A 24109-nucleotide genomic window follows, 5' to 3' on the forward strand; every position below is an offset into this window, starting at 1 on the left:
GGAGTCGTTCATCACATGGGAATTTGATGCTTCTTCCCCACTTAGCACAAAAGTGTGATGCTTCAGGCTGCCCTCAGCCCCCTCCCCTACAAGCAGAGGCCTGAGAGAGCCCAGGGTTTCTGTTCTGACGGTGCCAGTGGGCTTTATCAGCTGAAAAAGGATCCTGGAAAATACTCCGTGGGGCCCGAGTTTGAGGTGTGCATAAAACCAAGGAAGACTGTGGTACTGATTCTTCACTATGGCAGAGATGGGCAACCTTAACCCACTTGGAGCATGCAGCTCCTCACTAGGACTGCTGCTATCCCCAGCCTGGGATGTGCCAGGCTCTTGCTAAGTATAAGCCAACTCAGGCCAGCCTGCTTTTGTGCCCGATCTCAACTGCAAACAGCTGCTGTAAATCCAGGGCTGATTTTCCTACTATTTTGTAGGGTGAAGTCATCCCTGTCTGGCCACACTTGAAGGTCTAGTCATGAGCCTGCTGTGTCCCAAGGCATGAGTCAAGGGAGGGCACGTGTGTGCAACACTGTGCAAGGTGTGTGTCCCTGCCTGCGGCTCGGACGCCCTCATTGCCCACTGCAGCGTTTGGGGGAGATCCAGGGTTACCTCAGCCTGCAGTGGGGTGTTTCTGAAGCCTGCAAGGAGTGCAATGAAGAGAATTCAGGTCCCTTCCCAGCTCCCTGTCCCCCTGCCTGCGAGGAAATTGGCTGCAGATTTAGGGCTTGTGAAGCCCCTGGTCCGTGCGGCAGCCAGATGTGGCTGGGTGGGTCTGATGGACACCCCTGGCTGCAGAGCACCACTTAGTGAGCTTTCTCCCCTGACAGAATAAACCCTGATGCCTACAGTTTGTGTGCTGACAGGGATGGACAGGGTCTTGCAGGAGGGACAGCTGTGATTTATGTGCTGTACCAGGATGGCAGTGGGGTGCTGCTCAGCCAGAAGTAAGAGACAGCTCCTCTCACAGCTGCTCTGCTGCTGGTCAGATCCTCTGGTCTCAGCTCGTTGTTTGCTTTTGCTGACCTATTTTCATCTGCTGTGCCCAGCACATGGCTGAAGAATTTGGGAGCTAGGGCAGCTGCTCTTCCTGAGGATTTTTCTCTCGCTGTAGGGCCATGAGTCACTATCTCTGTCAGAGCATGAAATGGAATTTGCTTAACCCCACGTTGGAGACCAGAAATGGGTAGGTTTGCTTATGGTCTGCTTTGCTGCCAAAAAAAAAAATAATAAAAGAAGCCATTTGCCTTCCAAGGCTCAAACCATACCTAGGTGCAGCTCATCCCACTGTGGATCAGCAGCACTGTGGGAAGGGCTCTGTTTGCCTCCTAATAAACAGCTAACACAAACCTCACGTACAGAAGCAGGAGCCACTTCCCTCTGGAGACATGCCTGACCTTTAGTTGCCATCCTGTTTGACCCTGTGAGGGCTGGAGGAGGCTGCACGGGCAGGTGGGTTGTGATCTGTGGCACAGGGGTCACACAGGCTGAGGTGAGTGCTTGGCATCCACTGCCTGCCCTGGCAGGGCCCATCTGAACTGGCCAGCCATGCCCACAGCCTGGCCCCTGCTGCTTGAGGGTGCACTGGGAACAGCACCTTTTCCTTTAGCCACGTGCACCCCAGCGCTGGAGCAGGGGAAGACATCTGTCCTGCTGCCCACTGCGGTGTGCCATCGGGGTGAGTGACTCCACAGCCTGATTCCTGGTGTGTGCTTGAGTTTTAAGTCAGGGCAAACCTTTGCCCTTATTTCTCAGCTTAAGAAATAATGCAGTTCTCACCCCTGTCCCATTCCCTCCACTTACAACCTATGCACAAACTCGCTGAGCCAACTAAACCAGGTGTACTTCACATCTTCACTCTCTCAGTGCAGGTATCTTTACAGGGCTCATGTTTATTTTGGATTTATGCACCTGAAATCAAGCATGGTTCGTATGCAGCGGGGCAATGTGTATTTATATATCCTCTTTAAGCTGAGTGGATATGGGACTGCTAATCCTTTCTGACAGGAAGGTCATCCTTGAGAGTGGTGCCCTGGGAGGGCAGGCACGTGGAGCTGGGGGAACTGTGCCAGCCGGCGGGGGATGCCCTGAGCCAGGGGCTCCTCCATCTGTGAACAGCTCCCGGTTCCTCGGCCTTGACAGCAGCCCCTTTTCCCTCTGTGCTGCCTTCATCTTCCTTGGCTGCTTCTGGCTCTGATAAGGTCACTGCATCTGAAGCCTGGAGACCATCTCCCTCTCCAGTTTTACTTCCAGTACTGCAGTCGTTCCTCTCTTTGCTGTAACACCGCCTCCAGCAAGGCAAAACCCCCACAGCAGGACCTCTGAGGTCCTGAAAAGTCTCCAGCAGGACCTGGTTGTGACTGATACTGTCCCCTTTGTGTCAGGTGAGATGGGTGACAAAGAGGGACAGCATCCATACTGTCCCTAGCACACCTGAGGTGTATTTGTGGGCTCCTGCTTGTGCAGGAAAGGGAACAGACCCCACGTGAGGATAAAACCCTTTCCCAGAAAACTCCTCTTTGCAGCAGCTGCACAAGTCCAGCCCTGGTGGTGGTGGCTGTGGGAGTGGGTGGCCTGGTGGGCTTGGAGAGGAGCCCCACAGGTCCCCATGGCAGGCACATGTGCAGGACAATGTTGTGGGCAGTGCTGCTCATCAGGCAGGGAGTGAGGAGGGTGTGGGCCCTTGTCCTGAAGGAGGTGGAAGCTTTCTGGGATGAGCCACTTGGTGCTCTGGGGGCCTGGAGTGGTGCAGGAGGCTCCCAAAGGGGCCCACCTGGCAGAGGAGGCCAGGGCAAGATTCTGCCTTGCTGGTCTACCAGCCTGCTCCCCTGGGGCCACCATGGCTTACCCATGGGTGGCTACAGATGGGGAGGGGGCAGAGCTCAAGGAGAGACCTTGTTTCATCTGTAGCCATAGGCTGTGGCATCCCCACCCCTGGCACATTCTCTGCCAGCGCTGGGACCCCCACCTCTCCTCAGAGTGACAGAGGGCTGTGGGTGCAGCCAGCGGGTTCACAGTGTGCTGCATGGCCAGAGGTTCTTCTTCCTGTAGCTCCAGCAAAAACCAGCAGCACAGTGATCAGGAGCACTTCCTGGCACCCCTGTGAGTTGCTGGCATGTGCCTGATGGCCAGGCTGAGTCCTGCCACCCACACCCTGTCCCCACAGGTTTCTGGGGTGCAGTGTAGGGCTGTGATTACCATCAAACATGCTGAAGCTGTAGTATCTATTTAGATTATGTCATATATTTGTTTTTAATGAGATGGTATGGAGCAGTTCATACAAAAAAAAAAAAAAGAAACATGGGTGCTCCCCACCCATTGTCCATAAAGCTCTGTAAGAAAAGGCCCATGCCCAGTAGCCAGGAATGCCAGGCTCAGGGCAGGGAACACCCAAGGGCAGCTGCAGTGAGCAGGGCAGTGCTGCTCCGAGGGGAAAAGTGCCTGTTTCGTAGCTGCTTCTGCAGTGAAGATAGCAGGTAGCAGGAAACATACGTTCTCTTTTGGTAGGTCATACAAAACCCCTTTCCCAGAGGTAAGTCCACATCTAGACAAGAATCTGGATGCTGTTCTAGAAGTGTTAGGAGGGTTCTCCTTGGCAGAGTTGGCATAGCTGTAGCTAACTAGTCAAGCCGTGCTACCTCCCATTGTCCAGCTGCATGTTAAGTTGGTGCAGTTCAGGTCAGACGCCGTGTCCTACCCCGGGGTCACAGCTGAGGACCACCCCCAAGACCAGGAGATGCTGCCTCTCTGCTGGGAACCACTAAGGGCCCTGTTCTGGCAGGGCTGTGCCTGGGCTGCTCCAGACCTGGGTGCTCAAAGTCCTGGTGGCTCCCACTGAGGGACAGGCAGACACTTGTTTACTGCCCCTCCTGCTCTCCCAAGTCCAGATCTGCCCCTCTGGGCTCTCTGCCCCCTGTACCCCAAGTGGCTCCGTGGGAGTCAGCTGAAATGTTGGCCATGCTGATGACCTCGGCCTTCCCAAGGGCTGGGAGGAGCCGCTCGGGAGGTGCCGTGCCAGGGTCTGACCCCGCTGGTTCTCGCACAGGCCTTTTGCTGACAGGTTCTCAAGGAGGGAGCAGCTTCCACCGTGGGCACCGTGATGGACCTTGCGGTGAAGGACACACCAGGGAGTCGCAGCGGGTGTCCCAGAGGGGGTTGCATTCCCATCTCCTCCCGTCCCACAGCTCCGTCCCCCCGGGTCTGTGCCGTGTAAGGTGCGTGGCAGGCGGGGTCACCGCAGGAGCAGCACCAGCGGCAGGAGCAGCAGCGTCGGCGAGACGGAGATCTCAGCAGCGCCACCACAGTCTTGGGCGTTTTCCTGGGAGATAGGAGAGAAGGGGTCAGCCTGCTCACCGCCGGGGCGGCTGCAGGGGGAGGGAAAGGATCCCACCCGTCACCTTTGGGAAGGGGAGCAATGCCTGTGGCCAAAAGGAAAGAGGCAAAGGAAGGGACTGGTTTGAGCAGCCGCCTGCAAGCTTGCACTTGCCTCCTCGGCTCCTAGCAGCGGGGGAGCTTGCTCCTGACCCTCTGGTGTCTGAGCTCAAGCCCTTCCCAGGTGGTATTAATGTATGAGGGTCCTCCTGCTAGGAAGCCCCTCGGGGATTCACATGGCTGTGTCCGGGTCCAGCCAGCAGGATGGGCACGTGATACACCTGACACGAGGGTGCAGGAGGAGACATTTGTGCATGGGTAACAGGCATGCCCACGGTGAAATTCAGCTGTGTGCCCTCCCTCCCTCTCTCCCACACTACCCCAGGGTACCTCAGGGTGGAATGCATGGCAGGTGTCCGGCCGCCGTCGCAGCTTCTGGGACCGCATCCGTTCACACTTCACTGAAGCGTTATGTGCGAGGCTGTTAAGGACCACGGCAGCAGCAGGCAGGGAAAAAGGGGATGAACACAGCACAGAGATACAGGGCCCGGGTGCAAGTTTGTACAGGTGTAACTGCACGACCTGAGAGACAGAGCAGGGAGGTCAAGGGAAGGGCAGGTCACCCTGCATGGGCTGGAGATTTTTCCAAGCTGTCCCACAGGTTGGGTTGTACCCTCTACCCCCACGGCAATTGCACCAGAAGCACATTTTCCACCCTAGCAAATATGAAGATGAAGGGGCCTGTGGAGCTTTGCATCCCTGCTGGGTGTGGAAGGATATATTTGACCTCTTTTGGGTCCATTGGGACAGGTGGGAAGATGCTGCAATCACAGACAGCATCCGTGACGAGGAGCAGGAGGTTACTGCTGACGATCTGCTGTGCCACAAACATCCTGCAAGAGAAGAGCAGATAAAGAAAGCACATCCTTCCAGCTACAACACCAGAGCTGCATTGCCTGAACCACAGCAAAGAAAACAGAGATCATCAGAAACAGGATGTCAGTCATGGAAGGCAGGAGAGACCCAGGGAGCAGATGTACATGGGGGGGAAGTGGCGCTGGCACACCCTTTTGGTCTCAGAAAACTCTGAACTGGCTCACATTTACAACTCCGTGCTAGGCTCAAAAGCCAAAATCGAACCCAAAACCCAACCAACCAACCAAACCCAACACAAGATGGGGCAGCACATCACAGCAGATGACATTGAGGAAGCCTGGTTTCGTCTGGAGGTACGTCAGTGCCCATTTAACATACATTTATGTGTAAGCTCATACTATGCAAGGATGTCTGTATTATGTGGTCCTGCGAGGAGCAGTGCTTTGCTAAATTTCATGTCAGTGGAGAGAGACATAGAGGATCCCAGCAGCACCCTACGTTACATCGGTGTGGTGGGACCGATGGCTCGAAAATCGCACGGCTTCGCTTTGCGGCCACAGTTTCGCCTGCCCCTTCCCCTCCCTGTCGGACAAGCAGGCTGTGGCTTGCGGTGACCAGCACAGGCACGTGCCTGTGGTGATGTCTCTGGATGGAAGCGTTTGCCCGAGGACGTGCACGTGAGGGCTGAGCGGGCAGGCAGTGCAGGCACTGAGTGGGCAGGGCAGGACGAGGGCAGGACGTGTGTTGGCTGAGTGCAGGGTTTTCTGCATGAGTGCTGTGCACGTGGGGGTGTGTGGGCAGCTCGGATGTGCCTCTGTGCTCACGAGGCTGCATGTGCCTGTGACTGAGGGCCTGTGCACTGGCACGTGCACATCAGTCACAGGGGGTGTGTGTCCAAGCATACGGGTGCCACCACAAGGTGCTGTACATGTCTGGGCACCTCGGCAACCTGCCCAATGCCTTGCAGCCATCACGTGTCATTCACCAGCACAGAGGCTGCAGCCACCCAAAGCAAGGCTGAGCTGCCCACGCTGCCATCCCCCTCTGCCTGCTGGCAGGGAGCTGGCAAGCTGTCCTGGAGCTGCTGGGCACAGGGAAGGCTGGGGATGTCGGGCTCAGTGTGCCTGCGCTGGTGGCAGGGCTACAGTGGCTCTGTACACTCCCAGTCCCGCTGAACACCGCTCGGCCAAGGGAGAGGGCTTCTGGATTACAAATACAGGTTTGTGAGGATGTGCCCACTGCACTGTCCAACCTGGCTGTGCTGGAGGAGCACCCTGTCTCCCTGGTTATTCACTACCTTGTCTCACTGCCCTCTAGCCCCCGGGGATCTCTGTGTTCCCTTTCAGAGGTGTTGAAGGTTGCACACTGCAGCTGACCATTTCATTAGTGGCTTTTTGACTAATGACTGCTTTGGGAGCTTTGACAAGCAGGCTTTAACAAATTCAGTAACCAGGACAGAGGTGCTCCATGCACTAATCTGCAAGCCAACTTTTTCCCCAGCACGGAGCACCCAGCCTACCCTCACTCCACAAGGAACTACCTGGGCTTGTGGAACGGGATCAGGAAGGCCTGCATGCCTGAGCTAATGCTTCACAGAGCCTGTGACAGGGTGTGTGTCTCTCCCAAACACCTGCACAAAAGATGCACAAGAGATGCACCTGGGATCCAAGGGCTGTAACCACACCTGTAATTACAAAGGAGCTGAGCAGGATGCTGTGAAGGACAGGATGCAGCACCTGCTGCTGTGACGCTGGTGAGGTGCTGCCTCCAGCAAGGAGGGGTCAGTCCCAGGCTGTGTTGGTGCAGAGATCTGTGCAGCAAGACCTTAACAGGCCAATTTAGGGCAGTCAGCTCCTCTGGATCTGCCCAGAGCTTAATGCCCCTACACAATACCTTGTTGTCACCAAATCTGCAATCTCTTCTAAAACAATGTTTGGCAAAGCCTGGTTTTCCTACAGTCATGCTGACTAGCACAGGCTGTTTTCCTAACCTTTAAGTCTTTCCTGCAGTTGATCCAAGACTGAAGTCAGACCAGGTAGGATTTTTATTTTTTTTAATGGGAATTCCAGTCAGATCTGTTTGGATGCCTCATGTTAGGAAAAGCTGGACCAGTGGAAATTCATCTTTCTGTCACCTTTCCACACGTGATTGCTGATGGCACTATGGAGCCACTGAAAACAGCCTTTTTCCACAAAGACTTTTCTATCTAACTTTGTACTCTTCCTTCTCTTAAAGTGAAAATGGAAAATAAAACAGTGGACCCTTATTTTCATTTCTTTCAGTTTCACGCTTCCTTTTTTCCCCATCCCTGCTTTTTTTTGTTTGTTTGTTTCTGTAGAAAAACAGAAAAAGGGTAAAAGGAAAAAAAAAAGGAAACGGAAAGCCGAAAGCATTGCAAAAAGGAAAATTTTCTAAGAAAACCTTTGCCAGAAGCATGAGAAAACAGAAAAAGTTCCTTTCTGAAACCTGTGGAATGGAAATATATATATATATATATATTTGAATGCTCTTTTCTTCGTTCTACAGCTACCTCTGCTTATTAACAGATGGTTTTAAATTTTTGTCTCTTTTATCAAGAACAAATAACCTGGTCTCTTCACCTCCTCCCTGTCCAGCACAGCTGTTTAGCTCTGCTCTGCAGCCACAGCTGGAGATACCGTGGTGGCCGCGCCATGGGCAAAGCAGCAGGTGACTCTTCTCAGGTTGCTGTCATCACCAAGAGGCCCTTTGACAAGGCTTGTGTGCCATCCCCCTGGGGGACCCCCCCCCAAATGAAAGGGAAGCTGCAGTTCTTACTTTTGGCAGTCTCCACACTCAATCAGCCCGTTGGTCTCCTTGATGGCCGGCTCGTACACGAAAACAGGGTACTCGGTGTCACAGGGCTGCAACATGTCGTGTTTCTTGTGCTTGTGAGCTGCGAGGGCAAGGAGACAAGGTGAGATGGGTGAAGGGCAGAGCATCACACAGGAGCTGCCTGCACTGAGATGGAAGCAGTTAAAACTGGTGACACAGGTTGGAGGAGCAGCCCTGCATGCCTCCTACCCCCTCAAGAGTGGCAAAGAGCAGGTGCCTACCAGAGAATAATGGGAAGGAGGTGCTGCACAAAGCAGCCAGGCAGTGATCCCTGCTCCCACTAGGTGGTGTGGAAAAACCAGTCTATGTGAGAAATGTGCACAATATTGCCACTTGCCTTCCCCCAGCAAACCCAGACCCTGCTATGCCCAAGCCACAGCTGTGGGACCGCAGTGGCCACAGCACCCCAGGGACTCCCTGCCCGGTAGGAAGGATCATTTGAGCACTGGTACCCTTCTGTTCAAAGGAGCAGTGGGGTCTGACTGAACCAGCAGCATTAATGAAGTCCCTCCTGCCTAAACCAGCCCTGGTTCACTTTTTTAAACATTGAAACTGTGACTGGGCTGGTCCTCAGTGCCTGTGCCAAGGGATCTATCCCTGCGGGAACCCTGCCTGTCCACGGTGGGATTCATCAACTGCTGATCCCTCCTGAGCCCTCTGATGCTTCAGAGCGAGCCCACAGCAGGAAATTTGAGGGGTTGAATATTTGTCACACCAAGAAACCACGGCCAGCAAAAAGATCTGGCCTGAGACCACAGGAAAGCAGATGATGGCTCTCAAGGACCAGCAGAGACCCAGCTCAGACACAGCAGTGGCTCCTGGAGGGAGCCATCCACCGCAGAGGCAGGGAGCAGCTGCTCCATCACTCATCAGTCACACTCTGTGGGACTTCCAAACTAATTTGGGGATGAGGGGGAGCTGGACCGCCTTATTAAGCCTCCCTCGAGAAGCAAGAGCGTTCTTTCTAGGAGTTCAGCGAAATCTGTCTTGCCTGGAACTGCCGCCTTGGGCCCTTCTGGCAATTATTTTCTGCAGATGGAGGTAGCAAAGCCAGCTCCTGCCTCTGTAGGACACAGGGGAATGCTGCCGATGGAAACGCCGAGCTTTGTTGCTAGGGCAGAGGTGGCTGCAGCTCAGCCAACAGGCACGTATGAGAAATGGTTTCTACATCAGCTTCGGGTCTGAGCACAAAGCCTCAGTTCGCAGCCCCCCTCGCACACAACAGCCACAGGCAGCCCTGCCGGGGGGGTGGGGACCAGCAGGGAAGAGGGTCCTTCGGATGGGGAGGGCACCCACTTTACCCCGTGCAGCAGAAGCGCCGAAGATTTATAGAAAAATGCAGCATCACGGGTTTTAATCAGCAAATGTACGTTAAGAAGGCACCAAGAGGGCACCATGATTCCGATGGGTAATTTGCATCACTGTAGAACCCTCGCTGAGAGCAATGGTCTCCTTTCCCCCCCCCCCACCCGATGCTGCCAGAGCACGCAGACAGCAGCAGGCACCACCCGGTGGAGCTTGCCGTCTAAACAATGTGGATTAAATGAGAGGGAGAAAAAAATGGATGATTTTCTCTGATTTTTCTCTCAGGAACTCCAGCCCAATTTCCCCTCTAATGCCCTTCCCGGGTGAATATAATGGGTACTCAAGCCCTTCCCTGCAGTACAGAGTCCTTGGTAGGTTTTTTTGTGCTTTTCTTCTGAACTCTCGAAAAACAGTGCTCATGAGGCAGACCCTTTAAATCCTCCCAGACTGTGGGACCCACCTGTCGGTCTCATGGTTAGGTTAATTTTGCACAGACCCAAAAGCACAGAGAGCACGATTTCAGCATGGTGCCTTGTTTTGTATTCACCTTGGATTTACATTGAATTAATCAACTAAACTCCTCATTTCAGGGGCTGGCAGCACCTCTGCCATCAGCCAGGAGCTGCCTGGCTGTGCTCTGCCACCATTTGCTGTCCCTCTGTGCAAACCCCACACCGCAGAAGCACAGAAAAGCCTCTCCCGTTTTTTGCTAATGGAGAATGCCTCTGTCACAAGGAACAAGTAGTCCTGAGGAGATTTGGGATGAGCAGAAGAAGACCCTGTTCCTGAGGTGAATTTCAAAGGCTTAGACATTTCTGATGGAACATGCAAAATATCAATGTTTGTGTTGTAAGGAGAGAAGCTGCAAATGCTTTCTAGCTCAGACCACCTCCAGGACTGGTAACTATTCTGGCCAGTAAAGTCCCTAAACTAAGACCAAAGGAGTGTGAGGAACAGAGCGGGAACCCTTTCAGCCCTAATTCACTGTAGTTGAGGCCAGGAAAGCAGCTCCAAACCCTGGAACAGGTGGCCAGGCTAGTCTGGACTGGGAACACACCTTCTCAAGGACATGCTTGTGGCAAGGCCACACACTGGTCTTTCAGCCACAAACCATCCAAGTCCTGTTGTGTTACCCCTGGATTTGCAGCACTGTCACTGCAGCCCTAACCAAGAATGGACTGTGCCATTCTTGCTCAGAAGAGCTGTTGTGATGACCGCAAAGGTGACCTGATAAACTTGGGGCAAACTGCTAGCAGGAATTTAGAGTATTGCTCATGTCAGGAGTGGCAAAGGCTCCTGACATAACAGGGATTTCATCCAGGACCTCAGTTTTCCCCTGTCTCTGGTAAAGAATGACATCCTTCTCTAGCTCCTGCTTCCTGTTATAATATCATCAAAGCAGATGGAGCTGCAGTAATATAAAATACAGTGGTGTGAAGGACGGGGTGGAGGGAGGGGGTGAAAGAGACTGTCGTCTTGGAAAATACAGAATGGAAATCAATCTCAGACCTCCCAGCCTCAACCAGCAATGAATGAGGGCTGTCATGCTGGTCTTAGTGGGCTTGGAGAACAGCCTTGGGCCTCAATGGGAATTAAAGACACTGCATGTCCATACCTGGACAGCACTGTTTGCTGGCCTGACCTGCACACATGGGCAAGAGCACACAGGACTAGAGAGCCAACACTTGGTCAGTAATTCTGGGTTGAACGACGCCGTGGTGGCACTCACAGGAGCAGCGTGTGCAGTGGGAAGTGCACCAGGTTTGGTTCCTTCAGAAACACTTTTGCCACTGGCATTATGGGCTGTGTCAGTCTCAGAAGGGGCATTTCTGGTTGAGTCTTTCATGACCCTTTGCAATTTGAGCTGCTCTGGGTTAACTTCATCGTGTGCACCAAGCTGTATTTTTAAACTCTGCTAAATATTGAGAAGTGCCCGGCACAGACAGTCTTTACTCAGATTTTTTTGGCACAAGCTGAATGAAAAGAAGCCACTTTAAAATCTCCTAACTTCTGCACAGAGACAAGACCCATGACAGAGATTATACTTAAGCCTACTGCCACTTAATTCTCTTGGAAGCAATGCAGTTGCAGCAGTACTGAGAAGTTCAGAGAAGCCCAGTAGCATGTACATCATCAGCAAAACGCTTGGGCTGAGCCTCTCAATGCACATGCTGGACATCAAAATGCTATCAGCCCCCTGAGAGTCTGGTGGTCAGGGATTAGTAAACAGCCAGCGGAGCTGATAACATATTGCAAACTTTATAGCAAAGAGTGAGTTAATTCCAGGCTGTCGTTGCTACCATCTGCACTTCCAGAAAGCCTTTGTCAGACATTTGGCAACCAATCCTTCTGAGCAGCAAAGGCAGCTGCTGTGCCTTGTTATGAACTATAGAGCCCAGATTGTGAACTCTTTCCCACCAGCATAAATCACGCGCCCGAGTCAGTGGATTTACTCTGGGACACGAGACAAAATCTGCCACTTAGTTACCAATATAAAACACAGAATCTGATCAATTTTCTTGTAAAATATCCTCTGTGTACACTACCATGCAGTAAAAAAAGGAAACTTTTATGATTTACAGAATTCTAGAAATAGTCCTTTCTAGGCTGCACGCCTTGGCTGGAAGTATTTTTGCCCTAATTAAAAGCTTTCAAACCTGGTGATGTTCATAAAAGCAGAAGCCCTTACAAACACAGAAAGAAATTAAGATGCTGAGAGCAGTGAAAAATCTGTGGCAGCAAAAATGTCTTCTCACCCCCTCTGAAAAGCAGATTTGTATGATGAGTGCACTCTGAATATATCATGCCCATTTTCCAACAGCAAGTCTCACCTTCCCAGGAAGCAAGAGAACTTGGGAAGCAGAAATAGGCTCAGTGCTGCAGAGCCAGAGGTACACAGTCAGGCAAGGGTGAGTATTAGAACCCTGATCATTAATTCCCCTGCACATAACCCGGAAAAAATGTGTGCTCAATTTCTCTCTCACAAAATGTCTCCTTCGCTTCATATTTTTTGCATACACCAGCCTTGGCATGCAGTCAAGAAAATGTTAACAACTCTGGCAAAAATCTACAGCCCCTTCTTAACAACATGTGCAATCCATTTCTTCCAGCCCCAATAGTATTCTTCCACCCTGCTACTCCCACACACACATGGACACTCATTTTTTTATCTGTAGACACCCTCTCCTTCTCTTCCTCTTCTTCATACAGTGAAATGCATTCCAACTGTCTCTATTTCTCTATCTCTGTCTCACACATACGTCTTGCTGGGCAGAGAGCAAATCAGCAAATACAAGCTAGATATGGAATCAGGGAGATACAAACACAGCCACAGTCTGGACTCCGTCTTGGAGGAATTTCTAACTCGCCTGTAGGAGCGGATTTATGAGCTAGAGCATATACTTATCAGTTGAACTGCTTGAAAGTAGTTTTGCATTATCCTGGAGCTGGGCTGGGATTTATCAGAAGGACCTAAGCCATAGGGTGTGGAAAAGAAGACTTAAGTTGCTTCTTAATAACTGAAGTCTACGAGACTCGTATAGTTTTTCCTGCAAGAAGGCGTGGGTTGGTCTTTGGTTTTGGGATAAAAACTGAAACAGAACGGGCCTGCTGGGAACCAAGGTGAAGGACATGCCACAGTACACAGGCTATGGGCCCAGCTATGCTGTAGTAATGAGTGATGATGTTGCCTGTGATTGTAGTCCCTGAGGAGGCTTGTGTGTTCCTTCTTTTATCAACTTCTCAGTGACAGACCTTCAATCACCAGCTCGGCCAGCTAAACGAGCAACAGCTTCTCTTGCTTCTTTGCAGAGCAGGGAAATAGAGCCAGGCACTGCCTTGTCCCTGTCACACCTTTCTGCAAGTTTCCCACTGTCCAAAAGGTGGAAAAAAGTTTTTCCTAGCCTGGAATTTCTAGTTAATTCTGGTTTTTTTCGCTGTTAAGTGGTTCTACTTACAATGATGGAAGACAGCCTTGGCTGGAGAAGTGCCGTGACAGGCAGACACACAGTGACGATGGAGCCACGTGACAGTTTCACATGATGGCAGCACAATGAACACATGGATTCACACACAGCAGTCATGGAGGTGATGTGGGAAAGAGATGAAGAAAGCACAAAAGGAAATGGTGATGAGCAGGGCAGCAGTGAGAACCCCCTCCCTTTTCCCTCACATCTCCTTGCGCAAAGACTAAATCCAACGGCAGCCACCGAGCATCCACAGCAGCTCAGTGCAGGAACACCAGGTCAATCTGTCCTCCAGAAGGAGCAGTCTCTCCTGCCCTGGCAAGAGCACTGCACTTGCTCATCTGACTCCTCCTCACTGATTTTGGCATGGGGCCCCTCCTGTTATCCTGATGGCAGCAGCCAGGGCCACTTAGAGGATAGCTGCAGCTTCTACTGCCATCTCTTTGGAGAAAGTGAGTGAGACCTAAACAGTACCCAGACATAGGCTTTGTTTTCTGAGCAGAAGGGAATTTTGCTTTCTAAAAATGACTGTTTCCCCATTACACCAGGAGAGTTCAGTGCAGAAGACTCAGCTCCACAGTTAGCATGGAAGGTACCACTGTCTCCACTAAAATAGTGATCAATAATTGATGAGAATGCAACAACAGCCCTTACAGGGCTGCACAGAGCACACCTCACCTTTCCCTTGGAGTCTCCTCAGTGCCATCTACCTCATCCCCTGCCTGCAGGGCTAGGGATGGGACCACGGAGATTCCCAGGATGTTTCTAGCAGGCAGCACTACAGCTGCAGGACAGATCACTGGATTTCAAACCAGACATACCCCTCTGCTGCACTCAGCTGCTGTGCAATACCATGTGCCATCATCTTCTCTCTTCCAGAGCAGGTCCAGGGGGTAAGTGAAGACCCTCAATGTGTTATTGAACTGTAAGGTTTCTGTCTAGCTTCCTGAAACTCCTGCTAGGCTCTGGAGAACCTCCTGCTCCAGCCCTGCTCTGTCCTGTCCTGTCGGAGACTGGAAGGGAGTCTTTCCAACTGAAGTGCTTTGCAGTGGATGGCCTCTCTCATCCCACTGCACTCAGGGTAGGAGTCCTCAGAGAGAAGCACCTCCCACCTCCTAAGCAAGTAATCCTGAGGAAAGCAAGCTCTGAGCAGCACACACCTCACTCTGACCGCTCTGGTGCTGTGGCAGCCTGAAATGGGGGTGGAAATGGGGGGAGATGTGGTGGTGGTAGGATCTGGAAGCTGGATTACAGTGTCCATGGATGAAGAGGTGTGGGGCACATGGCAGGCTCCTTGCACAAGGCCAGGCTTCCCCATACAGTTTCTTCTGTCACCCGTGGCTGTAACACTCACGTGCTGTGGGGTGGCTGGACTCTTGTGTACTCACCATCTGCCAAGTTGTTTGAGTGCCAGAAGCTACTCATGTTAAACTCCAAAAGGAAGCTGTCAAAAGAGCAAGAACAGAGGATGCTTTTTCAGCAGCCTGGAAGGATGCAGGTGTCAGGGAGATGGCCCTGTTGCCCGGCAAGTATCAGTTCTAAAATGTTTACTGCAAATTTGCTGGCAGTGGAAGTCTGATTTTTTTTTTTAATTTTTTTTTCTTCTCCATATGATAGAGTGTAACTCTGTATCGTGGGATCTGTACCGTGGAAGATGGGAAAGGGCTTTTTCCTGAAGTATATACAGTGTGAGGGGCTCGCCAGTGAAGGAAGGAATGATACAGCAACCCCTGAGGCTGGGAAGGAATTCAGTCCCTGTGGGCCCCACCTGAGGAGCAGGCATGGATGGCCATCAGAAGGCTATACTCTGTCTACTTGAAGGTAACTACATGCCACTTTGAATTATTCTGCACCAATAGGCAGAGATGTATCTTTTCCTTCCCTTTTGCACACCCAGCAAGCTGAGCAGTGGCGCTTTCATCCTAATTTGAGCTTGAACTCTGATTCACCCCAGAAGTTTGAGGGGAACCCAAATCTAGGGGACAGCCTTCCCTCTCTTCTCCCTGGCCTGTCACTCAGAGCTGAGCTCCCTGGCTTGCTTCCTTCAGCCTTCTCCCCCCGTGAAAGGAAGGTGTGCATTCGCTCAGCACGGGCAAAGGAGACAGGCAAGAGGACTCGGCATCAAGGATCTGCACAGGGCCCCAGGAGACCCAAGTCCTATTTCTGACTCAGGCACTTTGTACTGAGTGACTTCAGGTAAATCCCAGACCCACTTTGGGCCTCTGCCTCTCAAAATGGGAATAGTAATAGCTTTCTGTCTCCCAGGAGCAAGGCTGAGCTGAATGTCAGGAGAAGGCTGACATCAATGCCCTATGCAGGGGCCTCCTCTTGCAGCTTTCTCAGCTCTTGACCCCGTTGCTCTGAGCCTCCCAAACACCCCCATCTTTTGGTACTCACATGAGGAAATCACTTATCAGCCATTTCACTGCAGCTAGAAAGGCATAAATTGGCTGGAGAACAAAAGAAGAAATGAGAAATACCATAAGGACCTGGTCAGAGAATTTATAATTGTTATGCAGGACCCCACATTTCAGACCAATTCCCTCCACTGATCAGAGCTCTTGAAGACAGGCTGGAAATTCAAGGTCTGGGCATCACTGGAAAATGTTCAAAATGTTTTGAAGTAAAAAGCCAGCAGAGCTGCCTTGCTACTAATAATATCTTCTCACCCCCTCCCCATCAGGGTCAGGGAGTTTATCATAAATGTATGAAGGACTTTGAAGATGTAATTGCTTGATGATTTCTCTCCAGTATGGATGACCTTCAGAGCTCAGAGCAGGAGAGAAACACAGCTAAATGGGACACCACCAGTTTAGAATGCTTTATGTTCTGATAGCAAGTGGTGTTTCTGGGACAAGCCCAGGATTTAGTATTATCTTCCATTGATTGATTATGCTTAACTGTGCTTTCATCCAGCTTTTCCTCAAGATGGCATGACTTCTATCATCTTCCTGCTTTTCAGCTACAAATTGGAAATCCAGCATTATCCCAGGGACAATTCATCTGCAGAGGATCCTGCTGCTTCTTTTCTTCATGGTAACCATGTCTAATTTTCATCTCTCTCTCTCATAATCATGCCCGTGCCCTCAAACCCAAAACAGATGCAGTAGTCACAGGACACAAGATAATGTTCCATTATGCTAACTGACTTATCTTCAGCCAAAATAAGTCAGCAAATAGTAAAATGTAGAGATTATTGGGAATTCGACCGATTCTTATGTGTGAATATAAAAAACAGACTTTTCTTGATTTTTTCCTTTTCAAGGGTTTTTGCTAAGAGGGGAAGATGAGAGATGAAGGCTGAATGCTCACCTTTGTATTCTCTTCCCAGTTCACTTTGGTTTTGACAGCTCATATTTTGTGACAGTAATCAAAATTGGAGGATATGATCAAGCAAATATTTTCACTACAATCACAATATTTTATCTAGCTTAAGTATAGCCACTCCAAAACAGACTTACTGTTAAAAATGTAACATGTTGTTAAAAGTGTTAAAATCCCTGTTTAGGATTGTGTCAACTAGTTTAAAGTGGCCTAAGGGTCGAGTAATTACTTTGTTCTGCCTATTTGAGGCCACGTTAGGAAGGTAGAGTGGGATTAGATTCTTGGTTTGTATCAGCCTAAAGAGAGGTTGCATTTGGGTACTGGTAAAACTCTTCCCTCTGTTGGTTTGTTCCCTGGGCTATCACCACTCTGTTGCTCCAGCTCCACTCATACTTCCCCAAATGACTGTCAGTTTTCTCCCAGAGCAACCCTCCTTTATGAGCTGCTGAGTAAAACCATGCCCTGTAAAAGGATTCCTGTTCATTTCAGCTGCTAGCTGATTCCTTGGCTTTTAGGGGAAGCCTGCCATAGTTTAGTTCATGTCCTCTCCCTGAACCTTCCAATTTTCAGTGAGATCCTATATGCCAATAGAGATCCACATTGGAAACCACAGCCAGAGGCCACCGCTGCCTCAGAGACCTGCCTTAGATGAGTTTGGACATTCCCACCGCTTGAAAGCAAACATCTACTGCAGTCTTTTTTGTGGAATGTGCTGCCCCAAGGTGCTGGAGATGCCCCAGGAGAAAGCACAGCCCAGGGAGGGCTGCATGCTGCCAGATACGTACGCTGAGCAGGGGCCGGGCGCCGCTGTGGTGGTGGTAGGGTACTTTGCACATTGCCTGGTAATCATACATGGTCACCCTGCAATCAAAACAAAACAAGCCAGCAGTCAAAAGCAAGCAATGCAACTGGCCTGGGGGACAGACACGTCAGCTTTCTCTAAAAAATTTCATGTATGAAATATTTCCTGTATGAACCAAAACAGCGACCTGCTTACACGTGTCTTTGCTGTTTGGCCAGTGCTGGATCTGGCAGAGCAAGAAATACAGGCTCTGGATTAATGCAACTGGGTCAGAAGGAAATATGCCCCTAATTTCAGAGAGTGAGTAAAGCAGGCTGTGAAGCAGAGGAATTATGATTGTAACTACCTCAGGGCCCCCTAGTTCCTGTTTTCACTGAAACTCTGAACTCTCTTTTGACATCAGCTGGGGGGAGTGGACTGAGATGAACAGAAGTATTTTTAAGAGAAAGAGAAATGTGGTCAGCCAGTTGCAATGCTGCATCCTGGGGGGCTCTCAGACAACTATTCCGTAGAAAGGCTTTTCCCAGTGGCAGGAGGAACTGAAGCACTTTTGTACCCAAAATGCCAAGAAATGTTTCCCAGACAGAGAAGCAGCTACTTTCTGGCCACATAAAGATTGGAAGTTTCTGTGTCTTTCTGTGTTTTGCAGCAGGTGGAAGAGCAGGAGATGAGGAGAAACAGCCTGTGTGGTGATGATCCCTGAGCGAGTCGGGGGAGGGGGCAGGTAGCTAAAGGAGCTCTTGTTTCTAAATAAGAGAGTCACATGCATCATCAGCATGTACATTTTCCCCTGCTCAAGTGCTTCTCAGAGGGACCAATATGCTCTGACCCACACACCAGCGAAGAACGAGAAGTACAGCGTGGAGATCCCCCACTTACCGCCTGAACATGCCCATGTTTAGCAGCTGGGTCATTACTGAGCCATCCACTGCACCAAAAAATTTTCCAGTCTGCAAGTACAAAAAAGGAAAAAACAGGATAAACTGACAACAGTAAATTTTCCAAATGCTCGAAGGCTCCAGCTGATCTTGTCTGCTTGGAAGCCTGCTATGTACGACGAGTGTTTTATAAGGAGGTAACGCTGAGCCTTGTCCTTTGGCTGCCTGGAAAGCTTGAGGGAGGACTTCCCCCATCGCCAGCTGGGCATCCTGCACCATTCCTACCACGCTTGGAAATGATTTAGCCCACATAAGTCCCTGCAGCTTGTGACAGAAAAAGGCAGGCTCTCAAGCTGCAGAGACCCAGGCATGTTGAGTCACCGGAGGCCTGGGCTCTCCTGTGGGTTTTTGGGAACCCATGTTCTCTGGATCTGAATGCCTGACTCTTCCATTTGAGCCTCTCTGCTAGCCCATGACCACAGTGGCTTTGGAAACTCTGCTCTCCTGCTGCCCTGGGTGAACTGCCCCACCACATATAAGTGCAATGTACAGATTTATTTAGGCAGCAAACGTAATTTTACAACGCACTGCAGTGCAAGCTCTGAGCCTGAAGTAACCCAAACAACACAACATGAACCCATCCATCCCTTTAGCTTACACATTATGCACTGGCAAAGCCAGAGCTGTTGCACAGGCTCCACCCTAGCAAAAGTTGCATCTGGGGCAACAACCCCCCAGTCCCACTTGCACGCCTGGACTAAAAGAGAAGCTTGTGGTCCCATTTATGCCTTGGAGTCAATAACCTCAAATACGGACGCAATCCCAAATCTGGGAACTGCTGCTCTAAAGACTTCTTCAAAACCACAACAATTCTGCCTTTCCTGATTACTAAACCATGACAAATCTATTGCAAAAATGCTTCAAATCTGTCGAGTCCACCACTTTGTTTGTAGGCAAGTAAATAAAATATTCATAAGTAATAGAAACGCAGATATGAGCCGTCCTCTGTCTATTTTCCTGGCTCATGGATCCTGACACGGTAAATAGCTCCCACGTGTTATGGAAGCATTCACACAGTCTGAGGGGACGTTTTGCTTTTCCAATGATAGGCTAGCAGTCACTTAGCATGTATTAGCAGATGACAGATGACTTCATTTATTTGAGTGGGACATTTTGACTGGAAAAACCTGAACCCTTAGGCAGATTTACCTAAGATCACATGGTAATCATCTAAAAGTAGTGTTACATGGTTATGAGCTTCTTCCCAACAGGCTTTAGAAGTCATTTCGCTGTATAAAGCGATACATAACATCAACTCCTCTTTGAGCATTTAGGCTGTAATTGTCTCAGACATAGTAAAATGTGCCTGAGCAAGCACTAACTTTTTTCACTGTCCCTGCTCTTTCAATCTGATTAGGGTGATGAAGAGGCCAGCTGCTTCCATTTAATGCCAGTCTGCAGACCCAGCAGGCGCTGGAGCGGTGGGATTTAACACAGTGCAAGCTGCGGACAGCGTGGCAAGGGGAGGGGAGGGGGCCACTGCAAGACTGCAAATGGGTCCTGTCCTGTCAAGAGATGCTGATGTCCAACCAAATTTCTCCAGCTAGGATGTCATTCCTACAGGTAAAAGAATGAGGAGCTACCAGAGTAAATGAGAGTATAGGCAGTGTGTTCAGAAAAGCATCTGCAAACTGGCCTTTAACATCAAACCAGACATTCAAACCTTGGTATTGTTTTAGGTACCCTGTGCAGGAAGTAACACAGAAAAGCATCACTTGGCAGAGACCAAAGCAGTCCTTTACCAGAGCAAAGCAGCTCTCATTACAACTTGCTTCCTCCAGTGACTGCTGCTCTCCTAGGCATCCCTCTGCTGTGCTTCTCCTGACTCCCATCTCTGGGCAGGTTTCCACAGGCCCTTGCAATTTCAGAGGTTCACAGCACAAAGTGTCGCTCTGACATCCGGCATGACCCACGCTGTATCTCATCCCCCTGCACCCATGTGACACATGCTGTATCACATCCTCCTGCAGCTGAGTGTACAGGCACACATACAGGCTATGCACAGGAAAGAGATGCAACCCAGAGCACACATATGGCTCAAAAGCTACATCACTGCTCACAGACAATGCACATCCACCCTTTGCTGGCTCATTGAGCAATTTACACTTTTTGTACATTCAAAAGCTGTAAACAAACAGGGTCTGCCCAATAAGCCAGGCTTTGGGAAAGCAGGCAGCCTCCTTGTTGTATGGCTCAAATGGCCCTTGCTTTTCCACAAGCTCTGCCCAGCCCTGGTGGGACTTTGGCCTTTCAGCTGCCCCCCTGCACCCTGGGCAGAGCTTGCACACACGCCCCCGTGCAAAATGCCTCAGGGAGAAGGCAGGACCTAGAAAAAGAGGTTTAGTGAGTGAGGGAACATCTGGATGCAGCAGGCGGAGGGAGCTCAAGACCTGTGATCCACAGCTGTGCCTACGACTGGCAACGGAAGGCGGCTGAAAACTCAGGGGTGGTCGTGGGGCCACAGCTGCAAACATTGGCCGAAACACAGCACCGAGCAGCCCTCCCTGCAGCACAGCCTGAGCCTGCCACCCACTTTCCCTCCCTCCCCTGCTCTAGATCACCTGGTCCTCTCCCTCACTCGGTCCCTTCTCCTGACTCTGGGTTTTAACTCTTTGCTTCCTCTGAGCCAGATGGGGCTGAAGAGTCCGATGGGGAGATATTAGCTCCAATTAAGAGATTACCCATTTTTCCCCAAGTAATCCCGCAGGGAGTTTCCAACTCGTCACTCACTAAAATCCTAAGAAGTCCCTCTTCTGTGGTGGTTTCTGACTGCCAGCAAGCCTCCTGCTTCCTTCATAGAGAGGTTATTAGAGGCAACCCCCCATTCCGATCCCCGTCCCAAAGGGCAGAGGGGAGCAGGGCCTGAGCCATGCTGTCCTCACCCCATTCCTGAGGGAACTGGTTCACAGAATCATAGAATATGCTGAGTTGGAAGGGACCCACAAGTGGCCACCCAAGAAGAAGGTGCAGGCAGTGGGCAGCTCTGTGCTGAATGCAGCATAAAACACCACAGTCCCAAAGGAGCAAGCAGAGAGATGGAACAAAACGTCTCGGAGCCCATGGAAAGAGTCTCCAGCACCAGCTTCTGGCTCGGGGGCTGTAAGGACACAGGCATTTTGGCACCTCTCCACTATTGTTAGCTTCCACTCTGCCCTGGGATGTAGGCATTTGGATATGAAAGCTCCTCAGCTGTCTTCCTGGGGGAAGCAGGGATGTGCCTGGGGCCCTGCTGGTGCTGGAGCTGCCACAGCCCGCATGGCCCAGCAGGGTAGATGGTTCACCTGTGCACCCTCATTCCTTAGGCATCCCATGAGCTCACTCCTACCCCAGCTGGAGGTGTAGCACAGGCACTGTGCAGGCAGGCTGCCCTTCTCCACGCTGCTGGGCTGAAACCCTGACCCAGGTAGCTGAGCCACTTTTGCTGGTGAGGGCAGAGAGGGAGAGCAGTGAACTAGCTGACTTCTCCAGAATGGCAAAATACCCACAAAAATCCAGGTAGGAGATTTTGGTTTTGGCATTATGTTAAAGGATGCACTGAGGAAAGAGTGTGGGATGGGGCAGGGAAGGCCACACTGCAGCAAAGGATCCCATGAAGCAAAATCCAGGTCACAAAGCTGTGAAAACCAGGGTATTGATTTAATGCTGCTGCTGTCTTGAATTCCCTGTAGGGTTTCACCATGTGGACACTCATGGTGCCACCAGGAGATAAAAACAGCAACTGGAACAAGATAAAGAAATCAGAAGAAAAGTAGTGGTGAACCTTCTGAGGTCAGAGGAGGAAACAGCTGGAGGAGAACAGCTCTGGTGCCTGCCAAAATGCCTGCTCTTGGAGGCATGTGGATAATGTTTATAATTTACCCAAATCCACTATAATGCTATGTCTCTGCTAGTCAGATTTTTCAGAGATGAGCTTTTGGGAAACCCCATTTTCCATAAGATGCAGGAAAAAATACAGAGACAGAGCCCAGGAAGATGGTGTTGAGGACAAACAGGACACATGGTAGCTAAAGGGTGTAGTTGTCTCCACTGATGGACACGTCATGGGACTCAGTAAAGCACCTTTGAAAATGCCATGGGAGTCAGAAGAGGAACCATCAATTTTTAAGACTACCATCCAGAAGGACCTGACCTCCCAGAGCAGGGAGCCAATACAACTTCACAGCATTTCTCTCCCTTATTTTTCAAGTTTTATTTTTTATTTTTTTTTGTGGCACACCACAGAATTGAAAGGGCCTTTTTATTGGACTATTCACTGTGCTGGGTAGGTCACTTTCCTACAGAAAAGAGACTGGTTTTTCCTTGCAGTATGCCTCCCTGGATATCTGTCTGCATCACTCCCTGGCACCACTGTGCTGCCGATTCAGTTCCCGTCTTGGCCTCTCTGAACTCCCTGTGCAGTGCCTGTGGGATGCACAATCTCACCTTTTCCCTTCCCAGCCTATTCTGAATATGTTAATCAACACAAGTCCAGGTGGGAAACCACGGGACTCACATAGCTGATGTTTTCCATCTAAATATCCACCTAAAAATTCCTCTTCTTTCTTTTCTGTCCCAGCTACTTTGAGATCAATGCTGCTACTTCATGCTTCACTCTTTCACCAGAACTTCTTCAACAGTCTCTTGTAAGGGACTCTGAGGCTGAACAGAACTGAAAAGCAGTAGGTCACCCACTCTCCCTTATATTTTTTCTCGCTTTCAAAAAATATAGATGATAAGTTTTCTTCCTTATAGAAGCTGTGCTGCTTGTCCCAGTCACATCTGTTGGGAGTTTTGTTACCTTAGTTTCCATTTCAACCTGTTTGTCACATCCTGAAAAAAATAATTTCTGGGCTTGGATCTATTGCCCTTTGGAAATACCTAAACTGTATTTGTTAACTCCAGTACAATGGCAATTTTAATGAAAATCCACACTTCTGTCAGTAACAAAGCTGCTTCATTTCCCGTTTCTTTTGTGAGACCACTCTTACTACTGACTTATTGCTTTGCAGTTTATGAAACTGTTCCAACATATCACTTTCTGACATCCAGAACTATGGTGCTTTATTATTTTTAAGGAAATAGCTGTATGGTGAATTTATCAGAGAACAGAAAAGTATAGCTAAATCATGTAGTGGCTGGTAGTGTTGACTTTACCCAGGCTGCACAGGATGTCACATCACTCCTTCATCTCCCTAGAAATGGTTGTGGAAACACACACCTTATTTTTATTACAATTCTGAGCCTTTTTCCATACTCCTTTCACCTCTGTGAGTCCAGTAAATCCTTCGGTTCTTTAGGCGTGTTCTGGTTTCCAATTTGCCTAAATGATTTCATCTTAATTTTTGCCTTTAGCATTTTGCTCCTATCGTCCCCTCAGTTTCCTTTCCTGAAGAACATCTGCTTTGCCTTCAGAAGTGCTCAAAAGCACTGCTCCCTTCCCTTCCCTTCCCTTCCCTTCCCTTCCCTTCCCTTCCCTTCCCTTCCCTTCCCTTCCCTTCCCTTCCCTTCCCTTCCCTTCCCTTCCCTTCCCTTCCCCTTCCCCTTCCCCTTCCCCTTCCCCTTCCCCTTCCCCTTCCCCTTCCCCTTCCCCTTCCCCTGGCATATCTGCCCTCTGGGACTGTCTCAGGTCACCTTTCAGTAGCATTTGTGCCAAGGGAAAGGAGTCTAATTTCCTCACTTCTGATAAAAAGATATTTTGACTAGTT

General features: G+C 50.2%; 1 protein-coding gene across 1 annotated transcript in view; it reads right to left on the bottom strand.

Annotated features, from left to right (window-relative positions):
• Positions 1-8030: 8030 nt before the first annotated feature.
• CACNA2D4 (calcium voltage-gated channel auxiliary subunit alpha2delta 4) overlaps positions 8031-24109 on the bottom strand; it is a 123267-nt gene continuing 107188 nt past the window's right edge. The window contains exons 31-35 of the mRNA XM_051784926.1: positions 18367-18437; positions 17471-17546; positions 15759-15811; positions 14750-14805; positions 8031-8152 (exon numbers count right to left, since the gene is read on the bottom strand). Coding sequence (XP_051640886.1) covers positions 8031-8152; positions 14750-14805; positions 15759-15811; positions 17471-17546; positions 18367-18437 — 378 coding nt within the window. The remainder of the gene's footprint in view (positions 8153-14749; positions 14806-15758; positions 15812-17470; positions 17547-18366; positions 18438-24109) is intronic.

The sequence above is a fragment of the Manacus candei genome, unplaced genomic scaffold, assembly GCF_025592945.1.
Source record: "Manacus candei isolate 608988 ecotype Guabito, Panama unplaced genomic scaffold, ASM2559294v1 h1tg000018l, whole genome shotgun sequence".
NCBI classification, from domain to species: domain Eukaryota; kingdom Metazoa; phylum Chordata; class Aves; order Passeriformes; family Pipridae; genus Manacus; species Manacus candei.